The 15,091-nt window shown below is 36.0% G+C and overlaps 1 protein-coding gene across 1 annotated transcript in view; it reads right to left on the bottom strand.

The window, feature by feature from the left end:
- Positions 1-12,075, bottom strand: part of LOC107695280 (adherens junction-associated protein 1-like) — a 50,806-nt gene extending 38,731 nt beyond the window's left edge. The window contains exon 1 of the mRNA XM_016495115.1: positions 11,852-12,075. Coding sequence (XP_016350601.1) covers positions 11,852-11,880 — 29 coding nt within the window. The 5' untranslated portion in view covers positions 11,881-12,075. The remainder of the gene's footprint in view (positions 1-11,851) is intronic.
- Between the last annotated feature and the right edge of the window lie 3,016 nt (positions 12,076-15,091).

Below are 15,091 nucleotides of genomic sequence, written 5' to 3'. Positions count from 1 at the left end.
CACAATTTGAGTTGAATTACTGAAATAAATGAACTTTTCCACGACATTCTAATTTATTGAGATGCACCTGTATAATGTTAGTATGATTTTTACATGAAATATTTTCATAACTTAAATAAAAGGACATTTTCTGCCCTGATTTTAGCACTCCGATTTGAACGCTGTTGGACGGGACGTGTCTGCTGACTTCAATGGTGTAATAATGCTGCATCAGCTCCACACATCCCTTCAAATGTTCATAACTTCTAGGTTAGAAATATTAGAAGTGTGAAACATCTAGTTCATCAAACATCTAGTAAAATTCAAGTCATGAAATCAGTTTTTTTTTTTTTTCTCGGTGCACTTATCTTAGTATGTTTTGTTTTTTTTTCCATCAAGACGTAAGTCATAATGTAGCTATAAATAGTCATTTTCTATGCTGGATTTAGTCTTGATTTGAAGGCTCGGTTAAAAGGGGCGTGTCTGCAATGGAAACGCCCACTGCTATGATTGGCTAACATCTTTGCATATGAAATAAGTATTACATGTAGAGCTCTCTCAAACACTTTGACTACGTTTTTACTATTACAACTGTTGAGATTAACTAATCATGGAGAGTGTTGATTATAGCATTATATTTAGATCTACTCCCGTCGTGTGCAACTGAATCCTCAGTGAAATGTACCGAACAAACAAATAATGCTCTACTCTCGCCTCCTCGTCTCACTAACACTCTGGTGGGCGGGGCCAAAGACACGATGATGCAGAAGTAGATGTTGATCTGATTCTGCAGAGGTGGGTTTTCGTCGCACTGTGGCATCATAATGTGATAGAATCTTAAAACGAGTCATTTCCTGAGCTTTTTTCCCCCCAACAAAAGCTGTTTTTGGACTAACAAGGAAGTTTTGAGCTCTGAAACTCACAGGATGTTTTTATAGTACAATGACCTCTTACATGTCAAAACATCAAGGAAAATGTGATTTATCAATTCATGACTTCTTTAAAGCAGGGTGGATTCTGATTGGCTATCAGTGTTTTTATCGTTCATCAACTGGATAAAAATTGTTGTGAAAGTGATTCCAACAATATTGTTTCTCTGTACTGTAACATTAATTGTTATAGTTGTGGTGTGGACGCTATTCTTTTAAATTTAGAACAATTTTTAAAATTATATCGTTTGAGGGGCCAAGACGAACATTTTGCCACACCCGCCAAATAACCAATGACTTTACCTGTCAAATTTAAAAAAACAAATTTACCTGTCAATGGCCAGAGAAAATTTACCATCCATTAATATTTTTTACTGGCCATGAAACTATTTGTATTATTATTGAATCAAATAAAAAATAAACAAATCAATGAAGAAATATCTCTAGAATAATACTGAACTGTCAAGTTGCATTTATTATTTATTTATTATTTTATATAACAACAGTAAAATTATAATATTAATATTTTTTTTTTTTTTCTTTGCTTTCAAACATTAAAGAGATTTTATTTTGATGGAAAACTGCAGGGAAACTTCTCTTTTGAAATACTTCTCTTTTGTTGATAACAGATGAGGCTGATTTACTGAGGTCAGAAGAAGAATGTAGAAGACTTTTATGCACAATTATTTTTCAATGAATAATTTAATAATAGAATAATGAACAATTTGAACTAGTTCAACTAATTAAAGGTTTTAATTTGCTTGATAGTTCTTTGCTATGGTACATTATTTCAGTAATAAAAAATCTATTGTAAATAAGGGTATATAAATATTATTACAATTTTATCAATTCATGCTAGTGGATCTAAAGCATTTTTTGTGCAGCACACCAGAATCTGTCATCCAATAGATAAATGATTAATGTTGAGTATGCTGTATTACATAACTGCAAGAAAATGGAGTAAATAAAACTTCCATTCCAAAAACAGCAGGAACCCTGATGCACAACACAATGTCATACTGCATACATGCATACTGCTGAAAGCCTCAAATATCAAAGCATTTAAGTCAGAGGGATTGCTATCTGGAATGTTCTCTGTCCCTGTGTCTGGCAAGCTCTCAGGAATGTGGTTAATGTTACCCACTCACGGCCAACTGCTGATCAGGAACAAAATGTGAGCTCTGTAAAGGAATACCACCATCTTCTTTTCTTAGAGAGAAAAGATTCTGTTTTGCCCTCGTGAGGATGTATACAAATCTTCCTCATATTGAAGTCTAAAGTAGAAAATTAATTGGTTAACCAAGCATAAAGCCGGTTTGATGGAATCATATTTCAGCAGAAAGCTCCCCATTGAAGACAATTATGGAACAGTGTGGAGAGGGCCGTGGGGGGTTGAAACCTTCAATGAAGCTGAATCTTGTCTGATATGCTGTCTGGTTTCAAGGTCACGACTCAAATCTCAAACTGGGAATCAGTTTTCAAAGGGGTGAAATTCATTACAACATTTAGGACCTTCTGAATGTTCTGAGTATGGAAAATCAGTAACCGCTGGATCAAAGAAAGTCAAACTCCTACAGACCCCCCTGAGCTGGCTATTTTTACCTCAAAAATGTCCATCAGACGACTCAGCATGCTCCTTGGACAGCCTCTGGGCCAGACTCATCTATTTTTTCTCCATCATATTTCTCTACCACTGCTATCTGCCAAATGCTATCGGCCTACCACTTTGTCATTACTGTTCATGTCCAATCAAATGTGATGTCAATCAAATCTCCATAGAGATGTCATAAGCTTCAACAGAAGTTCTCTCAATTCACATTGACTTGCCAATTCTGATTGAGTTTCAGCATAGTGTTTAGTTTCACTGTATTGGAAAAGTACTACTGTTCATATTGTTAATAATGTACAAATAATTTTTAACAATATCTTATTAATACTTTAATTTTTTTATTGCTTGATGTTGCATAAATAAAATGTTGAATATGTTGGTGCTGGGGAATTAAATAACAATGGTGAAAACTATTTTAAATTTTTATTAATTTTATTTTATTTTATGTTATAGAAACCATGATACACTATAATTCAACAGTTTGTAAGTAGAATTTATAAAATAAAATAAAAATAAGAAACACATTTTCTTTTAACAAGGATGCATTGCATTGATTAAAAATGACAGTAAAGACATATATTACAAAACATTTTTATTTCAAATAAATTCTTTTGAACTTTTTACTCATCAAAGAATCCTGAGAATCCCACAAAAATATTAAGCAGCAAAAATTGTTTTCAACATTGATAATAATGAGAACCATTATTAATATTTAAGCACCAAATCAGCATGTTAGAATTCATGGTAACACTTTACAATAAGGTGCATTAGTTAACATTAGTTTAACTACTTTAGTTAACATGAACTAAACATGAGACTCAAATCTCAAACTGGGAATCAGTTTTCAAAGGGGTGAAATTCATTACAACATTTAGGACCTTCTGAATGTTCTGAGTATGGAAAATCAGTAACCGCTGGATCAAAGAAAGTCAAACTCCTACAGACCCCCCTGAGCTGGCTATTTTTACCTCAAAAATGTCCATCAGACGACTCAGCATGCTCCTTGGACAGCCTCTGGGCCAGACTCATCTATTTTTTCTCCATCATATTTCTCTACCACTGCTATCTGCCAAATGCTATCGGCCTACCACTTTGTCATTACTGTTCATGTCCAATCAAATGTGATGTCAATCAAATCTCCATAGAGATGTCATAAGCTTCAACAGAAGTTCTCTCAATTCACATTGACTTGCCAATTCTGATTGAGTTTCAGCATAGTGTTTAGTTTCACTGTATTGGAAAAGTACTACTGTTCATATTGTTAATAATGTACAAATAATTTTTAACAATATCTTATTAATACTTTAATTTTTTTATTGCTTGATGTTGCATAAATAAAATGTTGAATATGTTGGTGCTGGGGAATTAAATAACAATGGTGAAAACTATTTTAAATTTTTATTAATTTTATTTTATTTTATGTTATAGAAACCATGATACACTATAATTCAACAGTTTGTAAGTAGAATTTATAAAATAAAATAAAAATAAGAAACACATTTTCTTTTAACAAGGATGCATTGCATTGATTAAAAATGACAGTAAAGACATATATTACAAAACATTTTTATTTCAAATAAATTCTTTTGAACTTTTTACTCATCAAAGAATCCTGAGAATCCCACAAAAATATTAAGCAGCAAAAATTGTTTTCAACATTGATAATAATGAGAACCATTATTAATATTTAAGCACCAAATCAGCATGTTAGAATTCATGGTAACACTTTACAATAAGGTGCATTAGTTAACATTAGTTTAACTACTTTAGTTAACATGAACTAAACATGAACAATACTTCTACAGCATTTATTAATATAGTTAATGTTCATTTCGACATTTACGAATGCATTATTAAAATCAAAAGTTGTGCTTGTTAACATTAGTTCATGTACTTTGAATTAACATGAACTAACAGTGAACAACTGTATTTTCATTAACTAACATTAATAAAGATAAATACTGTAATAAATGTACTGTTCATTATTTGTTCACGTTAGTTAATACATTAACTAACATTAACTAATGGAACCTTACTGTAAAGTGTTACCGAATTCATTTCTGAAGGATCATGTGACACTGAAGACTGAAGATGACTGCTGAAAATTCAGCTTTGCCATCACAGAAATTAATTACATTGTAAAATATATTAAAATATAAATTTTTTTTTATTTTATATTGTAATAATATTTTACAGTATTACTATCTTTACTGTATTTCTATCAGTAAATGCAGCCTTGGTGAGCATAACAAACTTAAAAAAAAAACAAATCAAAAATCATGATGATTCCAAGCTTCTGATGACCGGTATATATATATTTCCCCCAACATCAGTATAATCAACATTTCATTTATGCAACATTTAAAAAAAAATAAAAAATTCATGGATCTCTTTCAATATGTTAAATTTCACCCAAGCCATGGCAGAGTGCATTGATCCTGCCAGATTTCCCTCTTGAAATCTGTTGTGTGTGAAAGGATGGCTTTATTGGTATATCCGTACCCTCTTTGTGCAAAGAGTGAATGGCTATGCAAACAACTCTTTGCGCACCAGCTGATATGGACTCATAGGATTCACTGGTGCACAGAGCACTGGAATTTCTATATCTTCTGTTAGTTCCTATACCAACAGAGGCTTGTGTTTGGACTAACATGATATATTGCATTTTAGCACGAATGAATGTCTCGTCACGCTAAATAAACGATCCCTGCTTGACCTCAATAAGTCACAGTGTATGTAAAACATCCAGTTAGCTTCCAGAACTCTCTGTGGCAGTTTATGTGTCCCTGGTGTCCATATTGCTGTCACACATAGTTAGCAATTACACTGTCCAATTACATTTCTAAACTATCTGAGACTTTTAATTAGCATGTAAGCTAAAGTTCCCCTGTCTGCTTGCTCTGATGTGGTGTTATGGGAACTTGAGCGCAAGTCTTTATCACAGGCAAAAACACAGACCAGAAACTCAAACTCAAAGACTGAGGGTCTGGGGACAAAGTTTTCACTTACTGAAACTAGGGCTGGGTGATAGCAAAAGTTGAAAAATGAAAAATAATAATAAAAAATAAAAAGCAAAATAGTAGACTGTTGTCGCTTGGATTAAAAAGAAAGAAAGAAAGAAAAAAAAACTAAACGTAATGTTAATTTGTTTTATTTCACTGAATCTTAAACCAATCATATGTATTATCAATCAAAAGAATGATCTCTGAAGACTATGGGATATATTTTCATATATTAAAATGTTTTAGTAAAATAAATGAATGTAGTTAAATATTGATGTAGTGGGCTAAATACTGATAAAATACTGACTAAATATAATTCTTTCTAGTATTAATTTAGTGAAAAATTGTGATTAAAATATATTTTTGGTCAGATTTTTGGTGAGTTTCAGCTTTTGCATTAGGCATTTTTCATTTATTTGGCAACAGTAGCTGTTTGGTAAAAAAAAAAAATCATCCTGTAAATTTAGACCTAATAAATAAATATTGACATACATACATTAAATATTGTAAAACACCTGAAAAATATTGAGACATCATTTTTTTCTAGCTTTACTGCCCAACCCTAATTCAAATGTACAACCAATCATAAATGAAACTGAAATACTACGTGAGCAGATTAAATATTATTAAAATTTGAGGAAGGGCCAGAGATGGATAATGAATTAATATAAGTTTCTGAGCCATTACAGTTAGCTGCCACCTCTGCTGCTAGCAGATTCACAAGAGCAGATTAGTGGAAAAATTATGACATAATTTGATCGTAATAAATTTAATGGTTTTCTTTCCTCTTGAGTGGATGAATAATGGACTGATGCCACTAGCATCTCCCCCAGGACAGCTGTTTGGCTGAATCGTGAAATGTCATATTTCTACATTCTGCTTACTCCCATTAAATCCAAAATGCCAAGACAATGCTCAGATCAGATCCAACAAATACTACAGTGAACGCCAAACCGCAACCTGAGGAATGATCCAAATTTGAATCCAATAATTATGCTGATTGGCAGAATGAAGCCATTGAGCGGATTAAATTGGTTGAAATGGTGATCGCCTCTCAAATAACAGTGAAGAATAGGTGGAACTGTGCAAAAAACAGATTTTTAAGGCTTAGAAATTGATTTGTGAAAGATATGAGGATTTGTTCAGAATCTACTGTAAACACATTTTTATTCAATGGTAAACGGACTAGAATATTTTCAGATGCAATTTTACGGTTTGTCAAACAAATGTTGTGGTGAAAATGAACGTTAATTCCCCCATTTAGTCATTTATGCACAAATAATCCAGTAAAAACATCCAATTCCTCATCAGGGTTAAGCTGAGCCAACGTAAACTGGTTTAAACTGCCTACTTTTTGTAATGTACAATAACAGACTGTGTCCAACGCTGGTTGACTTATACACGTGTGTGTGTGTGTGTGTGTGTGTGTGTGTGTGTGTGTGTGTTATAGTAGGTCAAGTAAGTACAGACAAGTGGCTCTTTAACTCAGTAAACAACAACAAAAATGCGCAAACACACACACCAACCGACTTTCTATCCTGTGTCTAATTCAGTACATTGCTTGGAGGAGAGGATCAGCTGTTATTATGGATGAAAAGATCTACATTGCATCTGTACTGCAGGGATCTTCCAAACTAAAAGTTTCCAGATAAAAGAGCCTCAACAGCCACAGGCATTTAAAGACCCATTACTAAAATCCCTCAGCACAACTGTGTACACGACCCACAGGCTCAATAAAACCTGAGCGCATACAGTACATGCAAGCTTAAACAACGGAAACCATATGCTTTTTCATTACTAAATGTGTAGTTTCATTAGTTAGAGGCTTCCTCTCAGGCCAAACCTAGATGTCCTGGGTGTTTGAAGAAATCCTCAGAGTCCTTTTAAACTCATATAAAAGTGTTTACTGTTCATTTTCAAGATGTGTGTGGAAAAATAGGAGAGGGAGAAATACATGGCCGTGGAGGGCTAGCAGGCACTGTTGGTCTTGTGCCATGACGGATAAATTTGAGGCTTTATAGAAGCGGTATTGATTGAACAAAGGCGCTACATGAGTGTGTGTGTGTGTGTGTGTGTGTGTGTGTGGGTGGTTCAGGTGTGCCCCTCCTGCCCTGTTAGATAGGCCGTGCTGAGGGTACAGGGCACTCGGCTGCCATGGTGACAACACTGACTTTGTACTCTTAAAAATAAATGTTCAAAAAAGGGGTTTATGCAGTGATTTCGTAGAACAACCATTTTGGCTTCCACAAAGAACCTCTCAGTGAACAGAAAGCATAATTTTTGCTTAGTGTAAAGAACATTTTAAGAATCTGAAAAGCCTTTTCCACTATAAAGAACATTTTGTGAAATGGAAAGGTTTTATGGATATGAAAGGTTCTTCAGGGAATTGCACAATCATGCATCTTGAAAAATACAATTCTGCTGATTTGCAAAAAGGCCTTATATTACGTAACTGGATTATGCTGATTTTAAAAATATCAAAAGTTTTCAAATGACTTTCAAATCACACTTTTCATCAGATTTTTTTGACAGATAAAAATGATTATCTGGTAAACACTTTATTTTAAGGACCAATTCTAACTATTACCTAGCATATTTTAGTACTTACAAAGCACATATTAATGCATTATTCTGCATGCCCATATTTTATACCCTTAATCCTACCCCATACCTAAACTTAACATCTACCTTAATAACTATTAATAAGCAGCAAATTATGAGTTTATTGAGGCTAAAGTTGTAGTTAATAGTTAGTTAATAGTGAAAATTGGACCTTAAAATAAAGTGTGACTGATTTTTTTTTATTACATTTTTTAAATGCACTCATCAAAATAACAAAAGCAGTCAAATGTCAAAAAATCTTTTGGTTTTAATTACAAAAAATAAGTATTCAAAATGTATAATTTAACTTACAATCTTCAAAGGATAAAATTTTTAAACTTCATTTAATACCAAAGAACTTTACATAAACACAAGTTTATAAATAAATAAGCATGTTTGCATATTGTTCTTTCACTGGCCATAATTCTAACCTTGACATAAGGATTAGGCATAAAATAATGTCTTCAGAATCATTCATACATGTGAAAATCAGCGGAGAATTGAACAAATAGTTGTAACCTGGCTCAGAGGAACATAGGAATCATGTCTTTGTGGTAGTTTTTCTTAAGATTAAGGCTTCTTCACCTTACAAATGGTTGTCAAAAGCACAAAAAAATGCTGTGAAAAGCACATTTTTTGTGAGAAAGTGTGACATTTTTGGAATCAGCAACCCAAAATTAATAAGAAAAAATACTGGATTTCATTCAACAAATGTAATGCAGGGCAGCATTTATTAGATGCCAATAAAGAACCTTTTTTTTAAAGAGTGTGTGCATCTCAAGAGTCTGTATGTTAAATATATCTGCTTTATAACTTGGTCAATCTGTCAGGATGCTATATAATATTTTACTTGACTCCGATCAAGGCTTTGAAGAACCTCTCTGAATGTACATACCGACAATTGTCGCTTATACGCTTATACGGCTTATACCGACAATTCCCCCTGTGAAAAGGCAAAAGTTACATAACCAGAATTTGTCAAGCTCTACTTTTTAAACACGGCATCTCAATTTTATTTATGCCTTTGAAGTAGTCAAAACCCTAGAATTACTATATTCCTGAGTGAAATCATAGAATTTTTTTGTTCAGATTCAAATTTTTCTGGCCTTTAAAAACTCTCCTGATTAAGGTACATCAGCTTTACTGTTATTTGCACCATTAACTGTGGTATGGAGTTGTTTCTGGCTTATTGAACCCTTGAAGACGTTGTTACATAACAGTTTAAGTGGGAGTGGGTGCATTCAAATCATCCTGCCATTATATCAGACCATCAAGAGTGTCAAATGGATAGCAGAAGCTCTCTTTGCATTAACCAGGCATGCATTACTGTGTGAGAGAGTGAGTGAGCTTACATCCAGGAAGAAAAAAGTGGTATAAAAATGACAGAAGTGTCATGCTATTACACGCTACAGTGTACATGGTAATGAGATAGTTGTGTGCTGCCATTTAAGACATTGATGGCTGTACAGTGTGCACTTAGAGAACCTCATCTGACAGGGAGAAGAAGAAAATGTAAAAATATGATCAAATTAAGTCGTTTAAACATTTAAAAAAATAAAATTTACCCAACGGCTTGTGTCAAAGCAAAAACAAACTAATTCTTTCCAGTGACAGAGCCCGTAATGAACCAGCTGCTGTTCAGGTCAGCACACGGGCTGATATTCCCCACATTCCCATATCACTGTTTACTCTCCTAACGGCTTCCAGGTCAGTGAACTGGACACTGAGATACATGCCCAGTCTGTGGCATATGAGGACCCATTTGCCAGGCTGTCTTAATATGAGCGCATCAGCATAATCCTGCAAGGTACACTGGAGAATCAAGGCTCTCGAGAGAATGTCGGAGCCGTGAGAGGATGCATAACCTTGATGTGAAGATATTAAAGTAGTCGATGGAGCAATTAAGAGATGCTGCTAACGATCTTCATCAAGGCTATTCAGCCTACTCGGAATAGTGAGGAATTTTCCAAACTGCTAAAGGGAGATTCCCCGCTGTCTCATAACTTGGCAGCTAATCCACCTTAGACCTTGCTGGAGTGCAACAAAGCATGTGCCTTATTGCCACTGTGTACTATAAAACTAAAAAAGAATATAGATAGCAATTTCATACTTAATTATCTCCTTATCTAACACATTGCTAAACTCCAATAGGCATTGGTCAAACTTAGGTACAGACTCTTTTGTTCCAGATCCTCGAGATTGTCTTCTTTGCTATTCTCTTACCGTAGTGAATTCTACATCATCCATTCTTATTGATGCTTTAAATCAAAGCAGCACAGAGAAAGGCCACTAAAACTTCCAGATTCCAGAGTTTCTGAGTTACATTTCTGTCTTAGAACATAAAACGAGAAGGATTTTCCAGAGTAAGCCAAACTAACCAGGCTGTATTCCGTTGCATATAGTTGGAAAGACCAGTCTGAGGCCAGTTGCATGGCCATTACTTTAAGACTGTGTCTTACTAGTCTGACCAGCTAGCAATTAGTCGAGGGGTAATCAGTCTTTCTTTTCTGATTGAAATTAGACCAATCTATGTTTTAAGTAACTGACATATAAAAGACATGTCCAGTCCTAAAGGAAAAAATTAGATGACTAACTTGACTTAGACTAACTTGTAAGACTAGTCTCAACCAGCCACTGGACAGTATGACATTGCTCTATAAGGAAAGAGCACATCTAAATAGAACATCAAGAATATAATACGTAAAATATGCACTTTAACGTATGTGACTTTGGTAAGAGACCACCTTCTGGACAACCTGTGAATGCAAGATATTGCAGCATCCTACATCAGGTAAAGAATGAACAATGATGCTCGCCTGGCTCCATCATCATTCCCATCTTAAACATGCTCTCCACATTATGCCTCTGGAACAGCTGCTAAATAGATGTAATGGCAAGGACAACTGTCATATTCTGCCACTTTGAATAACCAAATTTGTAAGTTGCTTTGTGTCCTAACTAGAGACTATAGTAATGAACATCTCAATGAAAAGCACTTCCTTTTTATGGCTCTTACTCATGAGCTGTTGTAATTCTTGAGCGTAGCATATTACTTAGCATTTGGCTGATTTTGTCCATGCAGAATGTATAATAAAGATTTGTTGCATGCATGCCCATTTTGGATTGAATCCTACTCTTGCTATATATGTACAGTAAGTGCTAAGAGCTCCTGTTAACCATAAATAAATCCAGCTCTTAAATCAGCTCTTCTGATTCTGACTCAACCTGACTTTCCACTGGCAAATAGCACACCATCTGAACCTTATGATCAAAATGTCACTCTAACAGTGAGAGATGTGATTCATAAAATGACATGAATGTCTTGACCGCACAGAAAATGTTGTTCTGGCATGGTGTACTGTGGTATGCGAGGGTGTGTTTAGCTGATACTCGACCTAATTTGCGCGCGTCCAAGTCTGTGGAATTGCATCGCGGTTATTTGGCGACCCCTAGAGAGCGCTGCGCGAATAACTTCAACTCGACTCGCAATCTTGTTAATTACGAGCCCTCTAGTTATTCATACAAACCAGTATCACTTAAAACGTTTCCTCGGGAATATTACCAACGCAAAGCTGTAATGTTTAAGACATCACATTCTAAACAAGTAAAATGAAAACAGCATGACGCGCATCAACTTGCCACAAAACTCTTCACAGATGACAGGATTTTGGCAATGGGCGTTCAATGCATTCAGCCCTTAGCTGATAGTTCTCAAAAGGGATATTTATTACCTGCGTGTGACACACCGTTTCAGCCACATTTTTCCAGACAACAATTCCGAATCAGTCCTCCTGGTATTCGTCCATTTATGCGTTCCAACAAACGTCGACTCTCGAGCGTAATGGTCACCTCAAGTTGGACACTTTACTCCAAATGTTACGAATGCTAGCATTCTAATGTTATATATCCCGAGAAACAGAAAGCTTGAAATAGCTCCACGTCTCTCCAGAGCGCACCAAACGAGGATTGGGCGAAATATTCACGAAAAACACGGACGCGTCTTGTCCCCTTTTTTAGTTGCTCGCTGTTTTTCTCCTCAGAAGTGCGCACGGATGTGCAGAGCGACCCAGCGGCAGCGTGGGCAGCTGGACGGTTCAGTTGCTTCTCAACAGCCGCCTTCTTTTACATTCACAAGTTCGTCTAGAATATACTCCACTGGAAAAGAAAAAGAAAACAAGTCAAGAAGATATGGGAACCAGGCGGCAAGGTGGCAACGTCAACATCCCCCGTGCGCTGCGCTCGCGGTCACCGCGCACTTTCTCTACATTTGTTAGGAGACCGAGCGCAGGCAAAAACGCACGATAAAACATGAGAGTTCCGTGGCGCAAAACCATGTCCTACATCGGCTGAAGAAGCTCTTCGATAGTTCTCGCTATCTTTTTTTTCAGGGCTGAAATAAATTAGAGATGCGGGGGGGGAAACCAAGAAGAGTGAAGGATGAAACGCCACTTCACGGACGCGCGTGATGAGTGGAGCACGTGAAAGCGACGTTCGTCATTAGGATAGATAGATAGTGTTATCACCACTGTGCGCGCTATCCACCCTCACTCCCTCTCTCTCCTTTCCTCCTCCGTCTGACTAACAACCTGCCAGTCCAGCTTTAGCTGACAAACCCGTGACGTCATTTTAAAGTAAAATATGTAACATTTTAGACATCCTTCCCCCATTTCCCTCAGAGGAGTTCATCCGATCCCAATTCTTTCCCAATCTCTGCCCGCCGAGATAAATCAGTCTGCATATGGGCTATGAAAAGCTCAACCAGTGTACAGCACTTTCCACTAAGGGTGAGATCAGTTTCTCATCCCAAGGTTAATACAGTGTCTGGTGGGTTTACTAAAGCAATAGAGCCACATCCTACAAATTGCATGAGAGCGTAATGACACATTTTTCTTCCTTGTGAAACACAGAAACTCTTTTTTGTTGTTAAGATGATTGATCTTCCACTCCAATTTACCATCTAGGAAGAAGAAAGAGACAGCAGTGGCGTTGAATAATGTTGAAATCCTGTTTATTTCACAGGAATGGCTGAAAATGAATAAAAACTTGGCCTGTAGACTGTCAGGCAGCAGCAGGAAAGCTCATTAAGCCAGTACGTTTGAGAGAAGGGCTTTGTGAAAACAGCCCTGATGAAGAAAATACATTCATGAAAACCGCTAGCGCGTGTCGAGGTTATGAAGTGTCACATTTTGCTTTCATTGTGGGGACCAAACAGTCCCCACAAGGATAGTTAAACCTAACACACAAATTGTGGTGACCAGCTAACGGTCCCCATGAGAAAACAGCTTAATAAACACAATAAATAATGTCTTCATAAAAATCTAAAAATACACAAAGGTTTGCACAAGGGTTATGCCTAAGGCTACGGGGAAGAAAGTATCATTGGCTCACTACACAAACAATAGAAAAACATCAACATAATAGCAGGCTTATATGTATATCCCTTTCTAAAGCAGATAAGCAGAGTTTAAAAGACGTATTTTCTGAACGCGAGGTATGGAAGGTTTATAACATCTGTGATCATCTAGGAAAGCTGTTTTAAATTGTGCCAGTATAAATGGGGTGTGTGTGGAAATAGAAAATGAAGAGAAAAATAAGCGTCATTAAAGAGCAGTACGGCATATCAAATCCAGCCTTAACAGCAAATGTTCAGCAGATTCCAGCAGCTCGGCATTTTATCTCCATTACTGGAAATGCATTTTGTAGAAGCTACATTTCTTAGCATCTGTAAAGAGGTCATTTACACTACCATATGTGTGCACTTAGAGATCTTAAACCTGATATATTGGGGGGTGAAGGATAAATATGTTGTATAATCTGTAAAATCAATGCATTTAACCATATACTGCATGTTACATTATATAACACTTTTATGTGTTCAATTCATGCTGAAAAAAGAAACAAAATCACACAAATTGAGAATCTTTATTCTGTGTGTGGAACGCTACCAGACCGACAGGCATTTCACTTGCTGTAAAACATGAAATCCTAGGAGTTCTTAGAAAACAGTTGCGCAGTTTTGCTGAGTGAGTTATTCATAACGTTCTCTATGTATCAGGCTGGGTATTTACTCACACAGGATTACTGTGTAATCCTTACACTGATGATTTAAGCCTCCAATGTAAAGACCCTTAAATGCTGACTCAAAGTAGAATTTTGTCAACGACATCGACCACAGCCATTCCAGGTTCAATAACAATTTGGACACTTTGCTAACCTGCAATAATTAGATAACTGTAATTAGTTAAACTTGTCAAGAAACTGAGGTCTTATCTGTCTTGCTTTAATTGAGCTATTACTCCAGCTTCAGACAATTGTATAATCATATGCAAATAAAGGGGAGTTCAGAGTCTATTGTTTTTGGTAATTAGCCGAATCGCACTGCACTCATTTAGCTGCTTCAGATTTGAAAGGCTGAGGGTCAAGACCAAGGGTTAGTCTGAGTTAGTGTATATTGTCAGGGAAGTCAAAGGTGAGGGCATGGACATAGGGATTCTTTGTCATGAATTTTAAGCACAGGTTATGCTAATGAATAAAAGTTTAGTGGATTCTTTCATTTTAAACCTTGTCTGTGTTAAAGCAGGTGCAGATTTTTCAGCTTTAGATGTTTTATGATGATTAGATTTTTCAAAACAGGCCTAGAAAGAGATTGTAGATATTGAATCACTGTTCTCCACACTGTCCATGGGAGCCCAATGTGATTTACACAAGTAAGACATGTTGATGGGATTAACATCCTATCAATCAAATCTCTTACCCTAGTCGGGCCGCCCACAATACATACACTGACCGCCTGAGGCATATTGCAAAACAGGCAAGTCAATCTGATTCTATGCTTCTATGCAATTTTCAATAGTCGGTGCACTAGTCCATCTGGAAATAAAGTTGAGGAAGGTACAGGGTTGATGATGTTGTAATGAGCGCTTTGTTGTTCATGTGGGCTAGACAAAACTAGCCTGCAGGTGTGTCTTAGC

The sequence above is a fragment of the Sinocyclocheilus anshuiensis genome, unplaced genomic scaffold (genome assembly GCF_001515605.1).
Source record: "Sinocyclocheilus anshuiensis isolate Anshui unplaced genomic scaffold, SAMN03320099.WGS_v1.1 scaffold122, whole genome shotgun sequence".
Classification (NCBI taxonomy): domain Eukaryota; kingdom Metazoa; phylum Chordata; class Actinopteri; order Cypriniformes; family Cyprinidae; genus Sinocyclocheilus; species Sinocyclocheilus anshuiensis.
The sequence above is the reverse complement of the archived record's forward strand: the minus strand, read 5'-3'. Positions and strand labels throughout refer to the sequence as shown.